The sequence below is a fragment of the Crinia signifera genome, chromosome 4, assembly GCF_055691185.1.
Source record: "Crinia signifera chromosome 4, ASM5569118v1, whole genome shotgun sequence".
NCBI lineage: Eukaryota > Metazoa > Chordata > Amphibia > Anura > Myobatrachidae > Crinia > Crinia signifera.
This window is the reverse complement of record NC_139220.1, coordinates 81136838-81162325: the sequence shown is the minus strand read 5'-3', so window position 1 is coordinate 81162325 and position 25488 is coordinate 81136838. Positions and strand designations below refer to the sequence as shown.

The 25488-nt window shown below is 44.7% G+C and overlaps 1 protein-coding gene across 1 annotated transcript in view; it reads right to left on the bottom strand.

The window, feature by feature from the left end:
* The window catches only part of LOC146074120 (A disintegrin and metalloproteinase with thrombospondin motifs 2-like), a 301085-nt gene extending 275938 nt beyond the window's left edge, over positions 1-25147 (bottom strand). Inside the window, exon 1 of the mRNA XM_083181900.1 lies at positions 24836-25147. Coding sequence (XP_083038026.1) covers positions 24836-24926 — 91 coding nt within the window. The 5' untranslated portion in view covers positions 24927-25147. The remainder of the gene's footprint in view (positions 1-24835) is intronic.
* Positions 25148-25488: the final 341 nt, after the last annotated feature.

Below are 25488 nucleotides of genomic sequence, written 5' to 3'. Positions count from 1 at the left end.
AGCATAACAGATTAAAAAGTGGTAACAATTTAATATAAGCTTTTGATTAGTGAGAATGATTATGGACCATTAGAGAAACTATTCATTTTTCTCTGTTGCTGTAATGTTTATGGACAGATATCGTGGTACACATGCTAATTGCCAACATCTGCCCCTTTTTTTTTACCAGACTGAACATAAATTTATGAAGCCTGAAGTACAGAACATTTAACCACACAATTGAAATTAAAACATTTCAACAAAATAATAGCTAAAAGATAACAGACAAGCCCTCCTCATTCCAGTCTGACATCGTAACCCAGGGCTGGGCAACACCGGCCCTCCAGATGTTTATGAACTACACATTCCAGGATGCTTTGCATTAGTTTTGCTATGTGGTCATGCTGAAACTGATGCAAGGCATGCTGGGATGTGTAGTTCATTAACATCTGGAGGGCCGGTGTTGCCCAGCCCTGTTGTAACCACTTAACTGGCTAATATTGTTTTTTTACTTGTTAAATCAATACTGCATTCAAAATAGACAATTATGAGGATTTTTTTGTTGTTAAAAATGGTTTTGGATTTTATACAAATAAAAAAAACCTTAAACAAAAATCAGGGTTGGATACAACAGAAAAGAAATACATTAGGAGGGCGGTTTGTGCACAGTGATTAGTGGGTGTGGTCCAGCATGACAATTGTGATTACAAGGGATTAAAAGTAAAAGGGTGCCAGAAGCTAGAGGTCCAGGATTTCATTCCACAATTGGTGTATTTAAATAATGTAATTTTAATTAGAGGTAATGAGGTTAAGGAGAGTTGTCAATCTTATAGCTAGGATTGGGGGGCAGGGGGGTTCTCAATATTACTGATAAGTATGGGAGGATCAGGGGGTTGTCAATTTTATTGGTACGGATGGGGGGCAGGGATTTTCTTTCAATTCCGTTTCCCCCCCTCCAAAGTCTCCCAGATGCTGGTGTCCCTAAGCTTTTATTTACGTGCTTGAGGCACACAAACACTGGGTGTGGTATATCAGGGTTAGCAGTGTGGTGTGGTATATGGTATATCAGGTTTAGCGTTTTTTTTTTCCAAGTCCCAGGATGCTACTTTGGAACGAAGAGGTCTTGATCTATGCCAGAGGATCTGGTGAGTATGGTACCCCCATGGATTTCTTCAGGGTCGTGCAGGTGGACCGACGCAGAGCTACCTACGGGCTCAAGATAGGTAAGTATCGATATGAAAGGGCTATGTATGGAATAAAGTTTTATTGTTCAGGTTTGCTGTGGAACTACAAGTTTCAGCGGACCCTTTAATGCCTGCATGCTGGGTCTTGTGGTTCTCCAAGTCCCTGCATGCAGGGGAGGCTTGCTGGGACCCATAATTCCACAGCAATATACAATAGTTTGTTCTATTTTTTTACACCACAATCAGCCCAATGCCCACCACCCACAGGCATCGGGGACAGCCCTAGGCTTCAGCCTGGGTAGGTAAATTCTGGAGGGGGGGCCTTCATGGGGGGTCCCCACTCCCCCAGGATCCCTGCCCAGGCTGACTGTACAGGGAGTTAATGCTTTGGCTGGGGGGACTTATATAAAAAGTCTCCCCCCGGCTATGGCATTACCTTGCTGGCTGGTTGGGCCTGGTGCTGGTTATTAAAATATGGGGGACCTCTACTCATTTTGACCCCCGTATTTTGGGAACCAGGACCAGCCCTTGGGCCTCGTGCTGGTTTTAAAAAATACGGGGAACCCCTATTTCAATGGTTTCCTGATTTTTTTTAAAACAAGTATGTGAAGTACATGTCCAGATTTTAATTCTCCTATTTCGCATTCAATAATGGTTTCCCTATCATTATCGATTATTAAGGAGTATAGGAATCCCCACCTTTTATAAACAGGGATATTTATTCCCATTCCATTATTTTGTGAAATTAATTGTACAAGGAGTGCATCCGTCTTTCAACTTCTTTTTTTTCCTTTCTTGTTCATATATCCAAGTTGGTTAGGATAGCACCCCTGTCATTAAAGACAGTATTTTGGCGGTTCCCTCTTACCCGGTATACTGTAGGGTACCAATATAGTTGTGTGCAGACTCCACCCCCCTCTTTTCTTTCCACCTGTAGCCTGTTTAACCAGGGACTCCAACTCTGCCCCAAAAAGGAATTCCCCCATAAATGCTAAAGCCTCCAGTGATTTCTTGGACTCACTGTTAGCCTCCCAAGCCTTGAGCCACAACACTCTTTTAAAAGTGACCGTGGTAGCCGATACCTTTGACACCATTATGGTGCCCTCCTGCCCCGCTTCACATATATCTTCAGCAGCACACTTCAATTTCTCATCTAAAGCAAAGAGCTCAGAGTCTGACTGAAGTTCCACACACAATGCATCCGTCCAAACAATTACGGCCTTAGAGACCCAGGTTGAGGCAATCACTGGGCTTAAAACAAACCCACCCCTTTAAAAAAGGTGGCTTTAAGGCACCCCTCTATCTTTTTATCAACCGGATCCTTAAATACTGCTCCCCCTTGTATAGGGAGGGCTGCAGCCTTGGACAGATGACCCACGGGAGCGTCTACTATGGGAACTTTTTCGCACAACTTAATTTGTACCCTATGCCTGAGGATCACATTATCAAATTCCTAGGTATAACAACCCTTTTATCTGGAGTTTTTCACACTTCCCTTATTAAATCAGACAAAGTGCAATCTGCAGGAAAATTTATCCCAGACTTGCGCGGTCTCTTGAAAACACCCTCTGGCTGAACCGGGTTCACATTAGCAAAATCTAATGTCTGTCGAATAGCCAAAATTAAGTCCTCCACTCCAGGGGTAGAGGAATTATCCTCCTTTTGTCCCAGACATTTTTTTTTCTTCAGAAAATTCACCCCCCTCCTCATCTGAATCTGGCCCAAGAAGAGGTTGAGTTAATAAGGGGTGCATGGTAGACTGGGACCATCAGAAATTGCACACCTTGTGCAGTGTGCTGCATTACCTACAGTAAAGCAGGATCCCCCTGTGTAGGTGAGCTCAGGGTATTCAGAGATGAGGGAAATATCATAGGGGAACTACTAAATTCATGCCTCTGTCTGTTCAGAGCCTGTACTAGGTCAGACACAGACCTGCCCAATGCTGCTCCACTCTCTCTCCTTGAGCCCCACTAGAGACAGCTTCGCAGGCAGGGCACAACTCCCCCTGGTCCAACTGTTCACTAGTTAATTTGACTCTGCAAAATCTGCAGGAAATCAACATGGCAGATGCCCCCCTCTTCAGCAACAGCAGAATCACACCTTTCTGACATTGTAATTAAACACACAGTGCAATAGCCAGGCGCTATACAGAGTAATGAACCAGTGGCACTTATCCGTTAGCGGCTGTTGTCGCTGACACACAGTGGTCACAGGCAAGGCACTGCACAGAAGAATCTCAGCTGCAGACTGTAAGAAGGCAAACTCTCTCATCTCTGTGTTACAGGGAGAAAGAGCGCCAGGATGCAGCCAGGAATAGACCAAGTCCCTTCTTCAGTGGGGAGGATCTGACTTTTGGTGCTCTCCCCATCAGCCACTCCCATTTGCTGATTGTTCTATCTCCTAGTGACTCCCCTTGAAAGGGATCACTTTGGAGTGCCATGCTGGGCAGGGTTCCTGTAACTGGCATGCCCTCCCATGGAGTTAGCCAGCAAGCCCTGTAAAATGGCAGCGCTATAACGGAGGTGTGTCACCTGAGACCTCCCTCTAGCAGGGAGCAGGTGAAGTGTCCCCCCAAAGCCCAGGAGACCTCTCCTTGTAATACCAGGGAGGTCTTAGCATTGAGCTGAAGCAAAGGAACGTTTTCTCCCCAGCTGACAGGACCCTGACAGAGAAGCAATTCACTTCCGTCAGCCCCTGCAGCGCAAAAAAGCAGTGTTCTGAGGTTTCTAAAGAAACCCCACACTGAGCCTGAAGATAGCTAAAAAAAAAATTGAATCTCTAATCTGGCTGCAAAACGCGGCTCCATAGCATATGCACCCACTCATGTGGGCATCTAAACGAAACGGAGGTCTTCTGGGATGCAGCAGGGGAGGTGCCTGCCTCTTAAAGACATAGCATAGGTGCCTCCGACTACATCTCACGGTTAGCTGTGTCACCAGGATGGATGAAAGAGAAAATACTTTCAATAAGGTAAGTAAAATTCAGACATGGACTAGGTGTTTCTTGCCCACTCATATCCCAATGCTTATAGTATGGATTTAATGTCCACTTGTACTATTTGTACATCTCTCCAATGACTCCCTGAAAGTGTTACTGCACTGTACAGCGCAGGTACCACCCGTGTGGTGGGCCTGCAATCTCCTCTGTGCAGTTTGTGCACACAAGTGGGATCACAATGCCGCACATCCAAACAAATTAACAAGCAGGGACTGCATTTGCTGCAGCCCATAGGAGCCAGATCGGGGCGCCATTAAAGCAGGTGAATGGCTTCCCACTGGAAGTGCTCTCTCAGCTAATGGCAGTCCCAGGAGGAGAAAACACCTGCCCCCGGGACTGCCTGGGGTTGAGTGAAATGTAATCACTGCAGCAGTCTTAATAAACGAATCTGCTAACCATTAGAAAACATTGCTCTGCGTTTATGCAATGCTGCCCAATATCAAATCAGTTGAAGTTTGGGGGACTCCAAATAAACATTAAAAAGAGGCACCTTATAGGGGGCATTTTTAGCACTATTAGCAATGCAGGTATTTTTAGCCATGAACAGCTTGCTGTCCACATACCCTACCACTCTGGTTACACTTACCTATAGCAAGGACTGGTGATCTGTGATCTAGGGTGGGATGTACCAATCACTTGAGGTACATCTCACTGTGCCGACACTAATCGCATATGTACTAACGTATTCGATTAGTTCCACAAAGGGCAACTCTCTAGATAAGATCTGCCCTCTGCGATGAAAAGTCAAACATTGCAAACTGATCATGAGCAAGTGACCTTAAAACGGACATTGTTAAAAAAAAACCTTTACTAAGCACTTAAGATATGTTTATCCTCTAAAAAATGCTCATTACATGTAAAAACAGGTCTTAAATCTTGTTTCAGTTAAGCATATATTTCTTGGAATGAGGGAGTGATGATTAATGCTTAAGAACTGGACATCAAAATGAATGAATTGGTTTCATCATTGTGTTGGTTAGATTTATAGTCACATGGAATAGCTTAAAAATCCACCAAATTCTAATTCCATGAGGCAAATAAAACCTACAAACATGCGTCATAAATCTGATCACTGCTTTATGTGAGAATGGCCATATCCAGAAAAGAGTGGTGTCCAGCAGAAATATGCTTCTACTGTACCAGAAGTGAAGGTACATAGGCGTGTGCAGCATATAACATTATGGTGTGTACTGCCATAACAAAAAAATAAGGTACTCTTTACCTAGCACGGTGCCCATCGCAGGCATCGCGGCCATCGCATGCACTAAAAAACGGGTGCGACGCGATGCCCGCGATTTCCCATAGGGAACAATGTTAAAAGTGTGATTGGACGCGATTTTACTGTTCAATGCCTCAATGCCCGCGATTTTTCCATAGGAAACAATGTTAAATGGGCCACAGAGCCCAAATAGTCCCCCTTAAGTCTGAAATGGCCCCCACAATTGTTAACGCCACTCCACGATCAACATGAACCCGAAGCGTGGTGAGCGCAGCGAGCCCGCGAGGGGCGGCGGTAGGCGTCCTCCGACCTTTTCATCCCCCCACTATCCACGTCGGCGTGGAGTTGAGAATAGAATAGTGTGGCGAGCGCAGCGAGCCACCGAGCCCGAAGCGTGGCGAGCGCAGCGAGCCCCGCGAGGGGCCGCGGATACCTTCATAGGTAAACGCGTCCCTTCGTGGGCTTCACAGGTATCCGCGTCCGCTCGCCACGCTTCGGGCTCGGTGGCTCGCTGCGCTCGCCACACTATTCTATTCTCAACTCCACGCCGACATGGATAGTGGGGGTATGAAAAGGTCGGAGGACGCGTACCGCCGCCGCTCGCCACGCTTCGGGTTCACGTTGGTCGTGGGGTGGCGTTAACAATTGTGGGGGCCATTTCAGACTTCAGGGGGACTATTAGAGCTCTGTGGCCCATTTAACATTGTTTCCTATGGAAAAATCGCGGGCATTGAGGTATTGAACACTAAAATCGCGTCCAATCACACTTTTAACATTGATCCCTATGGCAAATCGATGGCCGCGATTTTTTACCCCCGATGACCGCGATGGACATCGTGGGCGCCGTGCTAGGTAAAGAGTACCAAAAATAATAATCCAGAAGTGATTCTAGCGTTAACTTAATTATTCAAGGTCTAATGATAATTAAACCCGTCAACCACTAAAAGTGTTAAAGCCGGCATCTACTAGCGCGATATAGCCACTTTTTATACGATTCCGATGCATTGCTGCTACAGATCGCATGAAGAGTGACACATTCCATGTCATTTTCCTGTGAGTGCAATGCGAAGCACATTCCTGTGCACCTTGCTGTCGCAGATCCTACCGGCTGCCATGAATATTCATTGCAGCCTGTAGACCTTGCTGGGATCACAAACAGAGTTGTATTCAGTGGCACAACGAGTGCGGCTCAGCATTCGCCACTTTGCGCTCGCCATGCTTGTGCCATGTTTCCTGTATGCCGCCAGCCCTCCCGCTCACCGTATTCAACACGTCAGGGGACGGAGTTTGCTTCCCTATCCCTTTAAAACGCTGTTTCCGTCCGTGATCCGTCACCATTTTGGTGAGCTGCAGAGCTGAGGAATTGCAGTGGTGACCCAAATTGGTACAATTTGCTGCACCCCTGGACCCATGAGAGAGGAGCCAGGAGAGGAGAGCTTTAAATGAGTCATTTCTTTCTATGGGAAGATTAATCTGGGGACAGGTATGTGTGGTAGGTGCATGTGTACTGGTTTAGGGGGCTTCTGTCCTGCTTAAATCACTTGGTGCTGAATTGCTGGTCTCTGGTGTAAGTGTGGGGGTGACTAGTGTGCTGTTAGGGGTGGTTTCAAGTTGCTGGTGTTTAAAATGGGGCAAATTATTTTGGAATGCAGCATGGCATTTGTGGGGGTGGGGAGGCCCCCCACATGTTTTGGCCTTGTGTTTTTAAAGTGATGGGGGTTTTATGTAGTGCAATGTGATGCAGCATTGCTTTTGGGGTTGCAGAGGTGAGGGTGGGGTGGCCTCATTATGGTTTGGGTGTGGTCCAGCAATGCATTTTTTAAATGGTGCCCTTTTTCAGGTACTTCCTCATCTTTGCAGCGATACTTTACGCTATAGAATTTACGTAGCGTAACCCGCGCCACACTGGCTTCATCTTTTTTTGAATGGTGCAATGTATTTACTGATGCAGCATGGTTTTTGGGGGTGCAGGGGTGAGGGTGGGGTGGTCCCATCATGGTTTGGGTGTGATTCAGCAATGCATTTTTAAAATGGTGTATTTAAAAAAAAAATGGTATTAATAAAAATGGTTTTCTTACATGTATAGACCCGATCTATTGTTTTATTGTTTTTTGGTTTTGATAGTATGTATGACATATTTACTGTTTTGTTGAGCTCATGGTCTCACATTGCGTTTTCAACCCATTCAGCAGATTGCACATGCATTGTTGTTCATTTGTTTTTAAGGTTCCCATAGCAACCGGGCGGAGGAGGATTGCATCATCAGTGGACGCATCTGACTGAGTCCGGTGGCGTGTGGGCAGTTAATATGTGTGTATTTATTTATTTTCTGCAAGAATATACAAATAAATTGGGTACTCTTTACCTAGAACGGCGCCCGCGATTCCAATCCAGTCGGGGGTAAAAAATCACGGTCATCGCGGGTAAATAAAAATCGGGTGCCCGCGATGACCGCGATTTTCCCATAGGGAACAATGTTAAAAAGGCGGATACCTTCACAGGTAAACGCGTCCCTTCGTGGACTTCACAGGTGTCCGCGTCGCCACGGACACCTGTGAAGCCCGCGAGGGGACGCGTATAACTGTGAAGGTATCCGCGTCCCCTCGCGGGCCTCGGTGGCTCGCTGCGCTCGCCACACTATTCTATTCTCAACTCCACGCCGACGTGGATAGTAGGGCATGAAAAGGTCGGAGGACGCGTACCGCTGCGCTCGCCACGCTTCGGGTTGGCGTGGATCGTGGGGTGGCGTTAAAAATTTGGGGGGACATTTAAGGGTTAATTGTGCCTATTTGGGCTCTGTAGCCCATTTAACATTGATTACTATGTCCAAATCGCGGCCATTGAAGCATTGAATGTAAAATCGCGGTCACCACTAAATTTAACATTGACCCCTATGGGAAATCGCAGTGATCGCGGGCATCGCGTCGCGGCCGTTAATGTACTGCCCGCGATGCCCGCGATCACCGCGATGGGCGCCCTTCTAGGTAAAGAGTACCATAAATTGTTTAAAAATCATAGAATGTGATTTCCTGTGTTTTTTCTCCTCATTCTGTCTCTCACAGTTGATGTGTACCTATGATGGAAATGACAGACCTCTCATCTTTTTTAAGTGGGTTAACTTACCCAATCGGTGGCTGTCCAAATACTTTTTTGCTCCACTGTATGTATGTATGTATGTATGTATGTATGTATGTAATTATTATCAGCATTTATATAGCACCACAAGGGTTCTGCAGTGCCTAACAATACACGTTTGTTGGTTTGTTTAATGTCGGGAGTCATGGCAACTGGTGGCCGGATGGTAAGCGTGATGATTTGTATACAGCACCTGAGCGTTTGACAGGTTGTCATAGCAATGGAGTCTGGTCGATGATGTCAGAATGCTGCGCCACCTCGTGCGACCCGCGGCTGGTGTCCAGATGCACTGGAAAGTGGTATGTATATAAGCTTATTCTGTGTTATGTTCAGTTGTGTCCTGAAGATTAAAATAGCTTCGGAACGTTGCAGTTTATCTACCGTAATTTATTTTCGAGTGTTGCCTTAAAAAAAAGAGTGCATATTTGGTCTCCATGCATCCTTTTAGCTGGGAATACAGCACCCGCTTTATTATATATACAGGACTTTTCATACTTTGCGTCCAGTGATGGAGCATTTGGCCAATGTGGTCCCATTGTGGACAATGGTGATGGTATTGACAGAGTTAATCTGGCATTGTTAACACAAGGTAATATCTTATCGATCTCTGAATCTGAAGCACAGAACATTTTGTTCAAGCAGCAACATGATGAAGATGTCGAATTGTGTTCGGTGCACCACTTATACAGAGATTGGCTGAGATTAAGGCAGCACGAGGTGGATTATCTCTACCATGGGATCACACTTAGTGACTACTTTACAGTAAACAGATACCCAGGGGGTTTTGTGTAAGAAATGCGCCCACCATTGGCCAGTTCAATGTGACCTTCTGTAAGAGATGGATTGCAATTGTTCATTAGTGCAGTTATGACTTAATATTACTTGTAATCGAAGAGGCCAACAGAGCTGGTTATTGCTCGTGAGTGTATGGATGCTTTGGAGACATTGAATAAGAATACATTTGTGATTGGCAGGCCAATACCGGGATCGGCGGATCCCTGGATTTGGCCCCCAAAACGCTGGGATTTCAATCCAAGGATTGGAGTTTCCAATCCCGGGATTTCGGGATTAGCATGTGCAGTCTAATGCCGGGCAGCGTCTGAGCGGGTGCTCGCACAAGTACAAAACAATGATAATGACGGACACCGATACTGGCGGCTCTAGATGTGGGGCTGCAGCAGAGTCAAAGATTCAAAGAGGAAAAGCCATGAGCCCCAGGCGCCAATGTTTGGCAACGTTTCAGGGAGAAATTGGTATGACTTCCCTATTTGAATTTTTGGATGCACTGCAGCCCCAAATCTGGGAGAGCCGCTGCTGGGGAAAGTACTATGCCCATTGAAGCGTGGGAGGCTTAAAGCCAAAAAATTCAGATTTGTCACTGGGTGGGGGGGGATGTACAGAGTCTGGGGAGTAATGCCACTGGGAGAGATTGCCACTGGGTGAGAGGAGGGTTTTAAGTGTTACAATGGTAGCATTCTGTATGGACACTGAAGATTGATTGACACCTACTGTATTATACTTTCACTAATAATGTATAAAATGCATTTTTAAAAATATATTTTTAACGATCATTTAAAACTTAAAATTACATTTTGAAAGAAAATCCGTTAAGTGGATAATGCCCGACTGACTCATCGCATAAATTTCAGCAGATGTAGATCATTTTAGGGTTTAATACTCTGACCGTGATAACCTCTCAGAAGGCCATGTCTACTTTAAACTAAACTAGACTACTGTGAGCAGCTGAATGAGGACATAAAGATAATTGACTGTTACAAAGCAGAGAATGGCTATTAAAATATGTCTGAAATGCTTTCAGCTTGGAATTTTCACTGCCATAAACATAATTAAAGAGGGGATATGTTGAAGTCAAGGTAAGATTTGGAAGGCTCATAAAAATCTTCATAGACTGCTCAAAAACGAATGGGATGCAAAACAGACACAATGGGGGAAATTTACTAAGAATACGATTACAAAAAATCGTATTCGTATTCTTAATACGAATCAATACGACTGCATACGGCTGTCGTGTTCCGGAGGGGAATTTACAAAGCAGTCAAATACGACTGCTTTGTAACCCTCCGATGGCGTAATGATTCGTATTAGCGGGCGTATATATCAGTCAGATCCGTGCAGGCTGCAGTGTGTAAAAGAAAAAAAAATAGAAAAATAAATAAATACATTTTAAAAAAACAGCATGGGGTGGGCCGTAACCAGCAACAGGCTAAAAGAGTCGGGGCCGGTAATAAGAAATAAAAAAAAAAAAAATCAGGAAACCCGGAAAATAGGGGTTCCCCGATTTTTTTTACAACCAACCCCAGGCTCCAGGTCCGGGGCTGGTTCCCAAAATACGGGGGACAAAATGAATAGGGGTCCCCCGTATTTTAAGAACCAGGCCAAATCAGCTAGCAGGGTAATGTCACAGCCGGGGGACACTTATTATATAAGTTCCCGCAGCCAAAACATTCACCCTACTGACCAGTCAGCCTGGCCAGGGGCCCTGGGGGAGTGGGGACCCCCCCCAATAAAGGGGTCCCCCCCCCTCCAGGACTTACCTGACCAGGCTGAAGCCTGGTGCTGTGATATTAAGGAATTTTTATCGGTTTGTGTAGGGGCTATAGCAACAGCAATGTGCACCTCCGTGAGTCGCTGTCCGAGATTGAAGGTCAGCAATCTCGCTGTTCGTCAGTGTTCTCCACTGGAAAACACTGGCACGGTCAGCTCGCGCTATGTGGGGGCTGTCAGCTCTGTGTGCTAAGCAACTGTGGTGCAGCAGTGCCCAACCTAGCATAGCTAGCAAGTCCTACACACATCTCTTTCTGCATGTGTAAAGAGTCTATTGATGATCATATCACCCCCCCCACACACACACACACACACACACACACACACACCTTACTGCATGCAAATTTACAATCATTTAATTTTTAAAAGCAAAAGATTCACTTTTAACGGAAAGCTTACATCAGTTTTCTGTGCTGTTATTACTGTTTAGATCAGTGGTTCTCTACCTCGGTCCTCAGGACCCCCCAACAGTTCACGTTTTGCAGGTCAACCTGCAGGTGCACTCTCATTAGTCACTGACACATTTTAAAAGATGGTGGGGCTAATTACTTCACTTGTGATTCTGTGTGGAGACCTGGAAAACGTGAACTGTTTGATGGTCCTGAGGACCGAGGTTGAGACCACTGGTTTAGATGTTTGGATTAGCTACCTGCAGGCTTACACAGGCATGCTAGAATTGGCTGAATATATATATATATATATATATATATATATATATATACAGTTGGGCAAAAAAGTATTTAGTCAGCCACCAATTGTGCAAGTTCTCCCACTTAAAAGATGAGAGAGGCCTGTAATTTTCATCATAGGTATACCTCAACTATGAGAGACAAAATGAGGAAAAAAAATCCAGAAAATGACATTGTCTGATTTTTAAAGAATTTATTTGCAAATTATGGTGGAAAATAAGTATTTGGTCAAAAACAAACAAGCAAGATTTCTTGCTCTCACAGACCTGTAACTTCTTCTGTAAGAGGCTCCTCTGTCCTCCACTCGTTACCTGTATTAATGACACCTGTTTGAACTCTTTATCTATATAAAAGACACCTGTCCAACACTTCAAACAGTCACACTCCAAACTCCACTATGGCCAAGAGCAAAGAGCTGTCAAAGGACACCAGAAACAAAATTGTAGACCTGCACCAGGCTGGGAAGACTGAATCTGCAATAGGTAAGCAGCTTGGTGTGAAGAAATCAACTGTGGGAGCAATTATTAGGAAATGGAAGGCATACAAGACCACTGATAGTCTCCCTCGATCTGGGGCTCCCCGCAAGATCTCACCCCGTGGGGTCAAAATGATCACAAGAACGGTGATCAAAAATCCCAGAACCACACGGGGGGACCTAGTGAATGACCTGCTGAGAGCTGGGACCAAAGTAACAAAGGCTACCATCAGTAACACACTACGCCGCCAGGGACTCAAATCCTGCAGTGCCAGACGTGTCCCCCTGCTAAAGGCAGTACATGTGCAGGCCCGTCTGAAGTTTGCTAGAGAGCATTTGGATGATCCAGAAGAGGATTGGGAGAATGTCATATGGTCAGATGAAACCAAAATAGAACTTTTTGGTAACAACTCTACTCGTCGTGTTTGGAGGAGAAAGAATGCTGAGTTGCATCCAAAGAACACCATACCTACTGTAAAGCATGGGGGTGGAAACATCATGCTTTGGGGCTGTTTTTCTGCAAAGGGACCAGGACGACTGCTCCGTGTAAAGGAAAGAATGAATGGGGCCATGTATCGTCAGATTTTGAGTGAAAACCTCCTTCCATCAGCAAGGGCATTGAAGATGAAACGTGGCTGGGTCTTTCAGCATGACAACGATCCCAAACACACTGCCCGGGTAACAAAGGAGTGGCTTCGTAAGAAGCATTTCAAGGTCCTGGAGTGGCCGAGCCAGTCTCCAGATCTCAACCCCATAGAAAATCTTTGGAGGGAGTTGAAAGTCCGTGTTGCCCAGCGACAGCCCCAAAACATCACTGCTCTAGAGGAGATCTGCATGGAGGAATGGGCCAAAATACCAGCAACAGTTTGTGAAAACCTTGTGAAGACTTACAGAAAACGTTTGACCTCTGTCATTGCCAACAAAGGGTATATAACAAAGTACTGAGATGAACTTTTGTTTTTGACCAAATACTTATTTTCCACCATAATTTGCAAATAAATTCTTTAAAAATCAGACAATGTCATTTTCTGGATTTTTTTTCCTCATTTTGTCTCTCATAGTTGAGGTATACCTATGATGAAAATTATAGGCCTCTCTCATCTTTTTAAGTGGGAGAACTTGCACAATTGGTGGCTGACTAAATACTTTTTTGCCCCACTGTATATATACACACACACACACACACACATACAGTACATGTACATATTTTTTTTAAACTATACCCACTTCACTGCCCATCCTTGTGTCATGTTTTAAAGATGACAGATGTTCAGCCCCTAGTCAAATACAAGTAAAATTGTGTCTTTAGCCTAGCCTACTGTAAGTATAAATACTCCTAATTGTTTTGGACAAATTATTCAAGTGATATTCTTGTTATGTCTTGTTCCAAATGATAAATGGTGCTCCTACCAGCTTTAAATGTCATGACAGGAGCTGATTGGCTGTATGCATTTTCACTGAGCCATTTATTTAATGTTGACTAAAAAGACAGTAACAAATTTGTTGTGGTACATCCGTTTACTACTACTACAAGAAATAACTCTTAATAACATTAACTTTATTTATACTCTGCAAAAATGCATATTAGAACACTAGCAAAAGCAAAAGCTTAAGCTTAGAAAGCTAGTCTGCCACCTTCTGTGTTTGTGCATGTGAGAAAGAGAGGTCATTTAATCTCTGCCAGCAGTTGGCAGAGTTTCGGAGGCTCGCAGACACTAGACATATTTTTAGATGGTATTATTAATTTTATTATATAGTGCTCAAGACTCAAGGTGCTTTATATGTAAACATGCAGATGAACACAAAAATATTGGGGTAAAAAACAAACACATTTACAAGATTCTTATCCTGGGTACACACTGGAGTGATGAACATTTGTTTGAACCCAGATTCTGTGTACACATTAGAACGCGTTTGGATGGAACAATCATGTTCTTTCCTTAATAAGCATTAACAGATGATTATGCGATCCCACAGACTCTAGCTATATTGCTAAGTTTGATGTGCAGCACATCCCTCTCGAACAACCATGGGAGCGTGCAATCACCCTTATACACTGGGGTGATTCTGGTTGATTTGCAAAAGCAAACTCCTTTAATGGACAAATCCATGTGCACTGCAGGTGGGGCTGATGTAACATGTGCAGAGAGAGTGATGCTGTGTACACACGGGGGAGATAGGTGCTATAATCGCTGGGAATATGGTCGCAGGCGACCATATTGCCAGTGCTTGGGAGTTTGCCCCGGAGATAAATCTCCGGGTGCGCGCTCCCGTTTTCTGCCCCATTGTAATCGCTGGTCGCAGGAGCTTGCTCCTGCGACCAGCTAATTACCTCTGCGGCACCCCCAGCAGAGGTTTGTTTTCAACAGCGACCATCTCTGGTCGCTTGTTGAAAAAGAGACACTGAGCAATATATTGCTCAGCAATATATTGCAAGCAATATATTGCTAGCAATATATCTCCCCCGTGTGTACGCACCTTTACATTTGAATGGGGTGTGTTCAAACTGAAATCTAAATTGCAGTGTAAAAATAAAGCGGTCAGTATTTACCCTGCACAGAAACAAAATAACTCACCCAACTGTAACTCTCTCTGCACATGTTGCATTTGCCCCCGCAGCAGTGCGCATGGTTTTGTCCATTAAAGGAGTTGCAAACCAACCAGAACCAGGCCCACTGAACGATGTAAGAGATGCTTAAGAAACAGTTATTGGTTCTATTCTTCAGTATTGGGTTACCAAATAAATATAGATTTAATTTTGAGTGAGTGTAGGACACCAAATATGAAAGACTTTGGTGCAATTGGACAGTTTATCAAATAGTGCAAAGATTGGAACGAACGTTCCTTGTTCCAGAGCAAGTCTTCATGCTGTGCGAGTAGAGAGCTTCTATCATTTTTATTTAAACAATGTGGGAACATAACACATGTACGCCAGATATAGGAGCGAAGAATGCAGTGGATATGGGCACAATTATAGGGCTGAGGACAGACCTTTCTTCTGTTTTTGGTGGACAAAGAAAAGTTTTTTCCTACTTCTTTTAGTTACATTTTTAATGATAAAAATATTCTTCTCTTTCCATTAGCCTTATTTTTTTTGTAAGATGGCTGAGGGACCACTGTGCTCAGCAGTATGTTGTGTCTCCTTATCTTCTACTGTATGTGCAAAAAGTTTAGCAGGGAGACAGAGGAGAAGGGGTAATGGGTATTAGAGATGGAGGGGAATTTGGAGCCAGTGACAGGTTTAAGGGCATGTGTGGGGGTCTGAGTAGATAGAAACCCTGCTGTCACCTCCGAGGATGGACAAATACACATGTATTTAGGATGCAGTAGAACAGTACTATGCAAAAGTTTTAGGAAAAGGTGTGGGGAAAAAATGATGCAAAGAATGCCAAGTGGCAGCCTCTCATATGCTGGTAGTTTGTGATTGACGATTGGAGCATAAACAGCACCAGATCAAAAGAAAAAGGGCCCTTCTTTGATTGGCAGTCAGTTTGCAAGCTGGGATTGGCTGGCAGCTGGTGCCACCTTTTAAACTGCACTGCTCCCCTCTCAGCATAGGTAGAAGTGTTGCGTATGTGTTGGGGGGGGGGGGGGGTGGTGGTGCATGAAGGGGGTATAATACAAGCAGGGGCTGAAAGGGTAGCAGGGAGGGAGAGGTGTAGGGTGTAGGGAGTAAGGAGAGAGAGAGAGAGAGCAGAGGGAAGAAAATGAGGAGGGGGCACCTGAGAAAGAGGCAGGTGATCAGACACAAAGGGGAGAATATAGGGACTAAAAGACCTACGGCAAAGATATGGACACATGAGGACAGATAAAACAGATGGTACACATGGAATACATAAGAGGTGAGCAAAGGTTGTTTGACATATCCTGCTACATTACACATGCAGCTTTAATTAAACACAAAATCCCGAAGCTTCTGGGGAAGTGTTAAAAATGTCAGAGAATGTTGTGTTATTGTTTGCTTTGGGTCTTTCTGCCTTTAACAAGAAATACATGCTCAGTTATGTTCAGATAAATGACTCCGCCATTGCAGAATATTCCACTGCTTTACCTTAAAACAAAAACAATTCATGGGTTGCTTTTGCGGTATAATTTGGGTCATTGGCCATCCGTTGATAAGCACCATCCGATCGACAGTACTGAAATTGGCTGAATGCCAGTACATAGTATATCCCTACTGTATATACTTCCGAATGCATCTGGCTGCTTCCATCACACCATCAATAAACATTTGTGACCCAGTGCTCAAGCCATCACACTGCCTCAGTGGTTTACAGATGATGTGGCTGGCCTTCATGAGCTATTCCAAACCTTCTCCATACGTTCTTCTTCCAATCATTCTGGTACAAGTTGATCTTAATGTCTTTTGTCCATAGAATGCTGTTTAGATATGCTTTGGCAATGTCCATTCTGACCTTTTACATTATGAGGCTTATCTCATTGTGAACTGTCGGTACTGTTCTTGTGAAGTCTTCTCTTTATAGTAGACTTCAATAATAATAATAATAATAATAATAATAATAATAATAATAATAATAATAATAATAATGTCTACCCACTGCAGAGGGTTCTTCACTTGGCTTTCAGTTAAGGGTTTTATATCTTTACACTGGCAAGGATCCTAGGTCATCCGCAACTGTTTTGCTGAGATCACAATGTAGCAACCTGTTGAATTTGCCACTTCTAAAATTCCCATTATATCTCTAATGAATTGTTTTTGTAGATTAAGGAAAGCCTTGACTGGAGAGCTCCTTTAACAGTTTCCAAATGCCACACTCTGGGGGAGGTATTTAATCCCGGGTCACGACCGCCGTGACTCTGGCCCGTTTTAGCTTTGCTTGACCGTATATCGCGGGGATTTAATACCCTGGAATCAACCCCAGACATGTTGCAGGCTTAATTAAAAAGAAATAACAATACATAAAGTAATAGCCCACAGACGTCCATAACATCTATTGAGGCAAATGTCCAATTACTTTTGATCTCTTAAAAAAAGAGAAGAGGCTACTGTATGTATTAAATAGCTAGAAATTCTTAACCTTTCCTGTAATTTGGAAAATAATTATAATAGGATTATTATTCATTTTATGTATATAGCAGGTTTTTTTTCCAGCAGGACTCACAGTAGCATTACCGGGATCAAAAATTAGATAATACAGAGGATTTAGATCTACTGAAAGGGACGCCCACACAGAAATAGAAAAAAACAACATAAAAAGGTACTTGTTTCCTAGCACGGCCACACCGATTAGCATCGGGATGGTCGTGTCGGAAAAATCGCGTCGGTCGCATCGCATGCGATTTGGTCGCATGCGATGCGACCGATGCGATCCGATTTTTACATTGGATCCAATGTAAAATGGTCCCTGGGACCCGATTTTACATAGGATTCAATGTAAAATAGCCCCCAGACCCCAATTTCAGCACCCCTGATGGTTGAAATGGCCCCTCATTGGTAACGCCACCCCACGATTGATGCTAACCCGAAGCGTGGCGAGCGCAGCGAGCCCGCGAGGGGCGGCGGTGCGCGTCCTCCGACCTTTTCATACCCCTACTATCCACGTCGGCGTGGAGTTGAGAATAGAATAGTGTGGCGAGCGCAGCGAGCCACCGAGCCCGAAGCGTGGCGAGCGGACGCGGATACCTGTGAAGCCCGCGAGGGGACGCGGATACCTGTGAAGGTATCCACGTCCGCTCGCCACGCTTCGGGCTCGGTGGCTCGCTGCGCTCGCCACACTATTCTATTCTCAACTCCACGCCGACGTGGATAGTAGGGGTATGAAAAGGTCGGAGGACGCGCACCGCCGCCCCTCGCGGGCTCGCTGCGCTCGCCACGCTTCGGGTTGGCGTCAATAGTGGGGTGGCGTTTACAATGTGGGGGCATGACGGGGCCATATACAATGAGAAATGGCCCATATTGGCCCCTTTCCCATTGATTACTATGTGAAGATGGACTTAATCAAGTCCATCTTATCTTGTGCCATTATAATGGCACAAGACCGACACGACCGACGCGATTTCAATGTTAAAAATATTTTAACATTGAAGCCTATGGAGAAATCGGGTCCATCGCGTCGGTCGCGTCGTGTGCCATGTTAAGGCACACGACGCGATGGACCCGATGGAAGCGATTTCTCCATAGGCTTCAATGTTAAAATATTTTTATTATATATATATATATATAATATAAAAGCCTATATATTTATATATATATATATAATATAAAAGCCTATGTAGAATCGGGTCCATCGCGTCGGTCGCGTCGTGTGCCTTATTAAAACCCGATTTTCCATTTGCCGGTAAAATGGACCTGATTTGAAAGAAAATCGGGTCCATCGTGGGCATCGTGTGCCTTAAAGTTAAGGCACACGACCAAGAAGATTGTGGCCGTGCTAGGAAACAAGTACCACATAAAAACCTAGAGAGCACAATAAACATAATACAGGATAGGTGCAGTCATTTTGGGTAATAAATTAATCGGTTTATATATTCCATCACCAGGTGAGGCACCCTGGGTCGAATAGGTTACAACTATACCCCTTTCACACTGCAAAAATAACCCGGGTTGATCACAGATTGGTGTGCATTGAGAAAAAGCCATGTTATATATAACGAGTCCAGCAACCCAGCAATCCAACCTGGGTATAAGCAGTGTCATTACCAGGTCGGACTCAGGCTGCTGGGCAGTCTGAACGGTAACCCGGGTCGAGCGACCCGGGTCCCATTAACTCCTATGGAGGCAGCATCACCTCAGTGCTGCCTCCGCCACCACCGGGTGACGCCGGTGACCCAGCAATAAGCCAAGTCACTGTGAGTACCAAATATCGTAAATGCCGGGTCGCTCCCGGCACACACCCGTGTCCAAATCCCAGGTACATTCCGGCATTGATGTGAAAGGGGTACTAGAAATGGGGATGTTGCTATGACCCTGCACTAATCGAACCATGGATTTTTCATCCCATCCACAAGTAGTAGGCATGGTAGGCATAGTACAAAGGATACAATGTGTACAATAAGCTATACACAGAAAACAGGCATATAATGTATAGGAATACGTATGTGAAGAAAGAAAGTAAAATAAATAAATAATAAACCCAGGGTAATTATAATCTAAAAGATAAAAAGTAGGCTATAAGAGAGTAAACTGTGACCAACCACTCAAATGGTTCTACATCTGGCATCCCCAATGTGTGGTCCCAAGGCAAGCAGCCAGACTGATGGGTGCGACAAGACTGCAACAGGAGACTAGTGGTGATACATTGCAAGACATAAGGCCTCATACACTATGCAATTTGGGCTATTTCGCTGCAATTGTGGAGATCAATTGCAAGAAATTAGCCCAAAGAGAAGGTGATGACAGCAGGTCCTGTGTACAAGCCAGAGACTCACCAGTTGCACAAGCAATCTCTGGTATTGCTACTCAGCCAATGTAGACTTGATTTGGAACGCATGCAAAAGGAGCACATGAGTTTTTTTGCATGCAAGCCTGCCGTCCGGGAATCACAGGAGACTTATCCGTGGGAGTAGTCACCGCAGTGTCTGGGCACCTTTACAGACGCTGCAAGCAGCTGCAGTTCCCATGGTACTAGGGCAGAATGTCTCTCCCCACACAATGCTCTGATAAATGTAGTTCTGGACACTGCATGTCAAATCTACCAAGGAATTTTCATCATCCTGGCTGCATTTTTTTGATAGGTTGTTAAAAAAAGTTCACCACAATAATAATGATATTTTCCGCAGTCACAAATCACCCATTTCAACCCCTCCTGAGTGCTAACCACTCACCCACAGCATGCACAGCTCCAAACCTTTTTTTTTTTTGTAGTGGGGTATGGGGGAGGGAAGCAGCCTATTTCGTCAGTCCCAGGCTCCACAATTTCTGATGGTAGCCCTGGGTAGCATATTGCCTACTGTAATAGTGTGCAAGATGACTGACACATCATTTGCATTTATTACAATTACATTTTTCCATACACTTTTAGTGCAACTTATAAAACATTCACATTTTATGTGATATGCAGCCACACCCATCCTATAGCTGTGACTTGGTATATTGCCTATGTCTTGTCATAAATTGCATCCAAATCTACATTTAGAGATGTACTAAGCTTAAAGAGTGATAATATGGAGACATTCAGGCCCCCCTGAAGGCCCCCACCTACAATCTATATTCCCTACCACATGTACATGCACACAAAGACATTCTAGGTTGTTGTTTTTTTGGAAGCCAATTGACCTACCAGTATATTTTTGTATTGTGGGAGGAAACCGGAGCACCGGAAGTAAACCCACGCAAGTACGGGGAGAATATACAAACTCCGCACAGTTAGAGCCGTGGTGGGACTTGAACCCATGACTTCAGCACTGTGAGGCAGTAATGCTAACCATTACACCATCCGTGCTGACCCACTAGTGCATTGTAAAGGTGCGTACACACGGGGGGAGATAAATTGCTCAGAGATGGTCGCTGATGAAAAGGAACCTCTGCCGGGGGAGCCGAGGAGGTAATCAGCTGGTCATCCAGCGATTACAATGGGACTGAAAACGGGAGCGCGCACCCGGCAATTTATCGCCGGGGCACACTCCCATCACTGGCAATATGGTCGCCAGCCACCATATTTTCAGCGATTTCAGCCCCTATCGCCCCCGTGTGTACACAGCTTTAGTCTTTTTCATCCTATTCTGAGGCATTGGGCCGAGGAATCGGATTAAAAGGGTCCAAATTGCATGTGTTTAACCTCTTATTATGATCCAATGTGTGGTCCTGTGCGCATCAGGTCAGAGCCGGAGATAGTCACTGCTGCACCAAGGATCCATAGGATCCTGCAGCCAGGAAAAGGATTGCATATGATTAGAGACAGGATTATATGCATTTGCATATTTGCATATGCATTTGCATATTTTGCCCATTCTCACTGGTTATTGCATATTTTACCTAAAATCTAGTGATGGTGCATATTTTAGGCCCCGTCCTCTTCCCACCCGCGAGTTACAGCACTGCTTTGCCCTGCTGCTGCTGGCCAGGTAGTGGTAGAGTGTGCATGCTGGGGCAATATGTCCACAGTGTGGGGAACCTTGGATGTACACTGACACTGCTCTAGGCTGCCAATCCATGTTGATAAAAGTCAGTCAGGGCGGATGCCATTACGGAGCTCCTGAACCTTTGCCTGCCCCTGGCCTGGGACTTTACACCAAGAGACAGACTTCTGCAGCAGAGGAGGTGGGCGGAAGGGTTGTGACATCATGCGGCGCAGAGGAAATGCCGTGTCACAGTGAATATGCAGCGCAGGGAGGAAGCCATCCAATGCGCCGCCCTCACACACTATGCTCATATTTGGTCCATCGGCGCTGGAGATGAGGGTCCGTGTAGTTGATGCAAGATGAGCTTTGGACGCTGCAGTCTGCTGTAGCAGCCAGGAAGAAAAAAAATCCTGTGTACAGCACTAGACATCTGCAGATGCTGTGGGCCTATTTTTGAGGTTTATTTGCAACTAATTGTATCCTGATTTTTAAATAAATAAGTTAAAAATTACTTTTTTTTTATTATTTAATGTAGCATATTTTAACACTTTTTATGCATATTTTATGTATTTTTCATGCATATTTGCATGCATATTTCAAGCTTTTTATGTTGCATATAATCCTGTCTCTACATATGATACATTGGTACTTATGTAGTATCTGGGTGTCCGATTTTGTGATTGTATGCCTTACCTTAAGGCATACAATCAGATGCGATGCGATGCGATTCGATGCGATTTTGCATAGGATTCAATGTTAAGAAGGTCCTGTTCATTTCCCCACTATCCAAGTGGGCATAGAGTTGATTTTATATAGCGTGGCGAGCGCAGCGAGCCACCGAGCCCGAAGCGTGGCGAGCGAAGCGAGCCCCGCGAGGGGACGCATATTTCTTAAAAAGTATTCTGTGTCCCTTCGCGGGGCTCGCTGCGCTCGCCACGCTTCGGGCTCGGGGGCTCGCTACGCTCGCCACAGGTTTATATCCAACTCCATGCCCACTTGGATAGTGGGGAAAGGAAAAGGACCCCTTTTTCCCATTGAATTCTATGTTAAAATGGACTCAGACCATTTTAACATTGAATCCTATGGAAAAATCTTGACCATCGCATACGATTTGGTCGCATGCGATGCGATGCGATTTCTAAATCGGACGCCCAGATACTACATAAGTACTGATACATTTATTTATTCCGTAGCGCTTTACAATAGTAGACAGTGATAAAACAAACTGGGTAACAACAGACACATCACATGCAATTCTGCTGCCCAGATCTCCCGGGTGAGATGACGGGATATTGCATTTGAGATGTGCAATGCGATGACTATTGTGAATGTATGGGGGCCTTTAGATAGGACATTGATGCTCAGGGCTGGCACTACCCGCTCAGCATCTCTCCCCCTCTTTCTCCTGCCTCCCTTTTATTATTCCTCTTCTTTTCTCTTCACATCTTATGTCACTACTCGTGTGGGCATAATGTGTATAAGGTGCGTTACTACTGTGGATTTGTGCTACTGTATGGTGCAATTGAATTGGGAGAGAGGGCGCAAATATAGAATTTGGCAGGAGGGCGCTGGACACCATAGCACCGGCCCTGTTGATGCTATATTAATTTTACAGTCAGGCAATTCAATGGGTACTTATGTACTAACTGGGCTGCCGATTTTGAAATCGGGTCCATCGCATCACATCGCATCCGACCATATCGCATGCGATGCGATGGACCCGATTTTTCCATAGGATTCAATGTTAAAATGGACTGAGTCCATTTTAACATGGAATTCAATGGGAAAAGGGGTCCTTTTCATACCCCTACTATCCAAGTGGGCATGGAGTTGGATATAAACCTGTGGCGAGCGTAGCGAGCCACCGAGCCCGAAGCGTGGCAAGCGAAGCGAGCCCCGCGAGGGGACACAGAATACTGTCCGCTCGCCACGCTTCGGGCTCGGTGGCTCGCTACGCGAGCCACAGGTTTATATCCGACTCCATGCCCTTGGATAGTAGGGGTATGAAAAGGACCCCTTTTTCCTATTGAATTCCATGTTAACATTGAATCCTATGGAAAAATCAGGTCATCGCATATGGTCGTATGCGATGCGATGCGATATCTCATCGCATCGCATCTGATTGTATGCCTTAAGTTAAGGCATACAATCAAAAAATCGGCAGCCCAGATAATACATAAGTACCATTCAATATTATAAATGTTATACAGTAAACTGCGTACACATTTAGCAATGCCATGGGTCTCTGATATAGTTAGTTATCAGCTGTGCTGCGGAATAACAATATAGTATCAGTAGTTTGACTACACCCCCCCACTCCGTACATGCAGCCGCTGACGATATTGGCAGATTGAGCTGCATTCCACTGAACTCTATTATGACTACCACTAAGTCAATGTGTCCTTTTTATTATAAGCAAATAAAACAATAGTTACTGGATTGTAATTCATCCCATTCTTCTATGCAAACCATAAATCAATGTTTCAACACAAGACACCAGAAATGTCATGCATTGAAGTAAATATAATTTAATAACATTGCTTTATTTCATTAAAAAAAAAAGACTAATACTTTATTCTACAGATACTTAAACATTTTTACTTCATAAAAAAAAACAACTCTCTGCAGTCATCCTGCCTCAGTGTGACACCTGGTCCTGGCTGTAGTAATACTGCTGAGTGTCACATCTGCATCCTTTCATACTGTCCTTATAAACCATGCTGCCCTCTGGACCACAAGCATCTGCAAACCACATACAAAAGCTGCATACTGACAAAATAAAGACACGTTTACAAACAGAAGGGATTCCTGTGATGTGTAACAGGTTTCCTTCCAAACTACAGAACACATTTGTGCCGGTTGCTCAGTACCTGCTGCGGCTACATGAGACATCTAGTACATTATAAACATATAATCCCAATAAGCCAGGATGCGGATTGTTGGGGGAAAGTAACTTCTGACAGCAGAAAACACCAATGTCACAAAGAACAGGATCGCATTGGCCACATTGAGCCCTTTTATAGTTGTTTGCTTATTACTGTAAAAATCACAAAGCTATGCACCATGAGTTCCCATCTTAGCATAAAACTTGTTAAAACTTGCAGAGTTACTGTAACTTGTGGGATTTCATTGTACAGAGGAGGAAAAAAAAAAAGAAAGAAAGAATCCATCCCGCATTTGTTTCCATTACTGCATCCGTGACCAGAACCCAGGCAGTCAGTGTTAGTAATAAGCGTTCCCAGGGCTGAGCACCAAGCGCAGAGGAGACCTGCAAGCAATCAGCCTGTGCTATGGGTTTATATGGGGATAGAGGACTGGGCACACTCACCAGCCCCAACGCCCCCTACACAGAAACAAGAGCCAGCTCAGTGCAGCAAGTGCTGGCACACACAGTAATTACAGAGAATAGGTTCTGTAAAACTTTCTATGTACAGCAGAGATCACCCTGAATTCAAGGGTCCACACCCTGTGTAAGGCTACCATAGTATGCACAGGAGAAGCAGGCATGCACGGACAATAGGAAAAAGTATTTCATTGGGGTAAGAAATATAAAACGGCTTACGCAACCCACCTCTGCCTTCAGAGATGTAGATAGAATGCGCTGGCAGAACGAGCGTAAAGCAGAAGACAATGCAGGTAATCCCAAGCACAGGCTCCTCCATTGCAGTCCCACTGCAGCTCCGCCGGCTGAGCTGCACAGGAATCCAGCGTTGTGCTTCTCTGAGCTCTAGGCTACAGCCGCCGTGTCACTGACTGCCTGGGAAGAAGCAGCGCAGAGAACTCCAGCTGCACAGCGCACACACACCAATAACCAGTTCATCTGAAGTTGAGATGTAATCTAACGTGGGATTGGTTTCTCTGCAAAGTGCACGATTGGCTGTTAGGAGACAACGCTGGATAGGCCTTATAGTAATTTCCTCTTTCTCCATAGTGTAGTATGTGGCACTGACTGAGCGCAGCGCTGCTCTGGCTGCTTCTCTCTCTCCCCATTGTACACAGCGCTGCTGGTCGGATCCTTCACTAGAATAGCCTCACTCGCTCAAAGCAGGTGGGATCGATCCCAAGTTACCCTCGCGTCTTACATAAAAGGGCTATTAAGAGAGGGAAATTTCATCACAACCAAATGACTTAAATAATATACATAGCAGCATAATAGAACAGAGAGTGCAGATGGAAGATATGATATCATCTATAAGTCAAAGTAAGTCTCAGATTATGAAAATA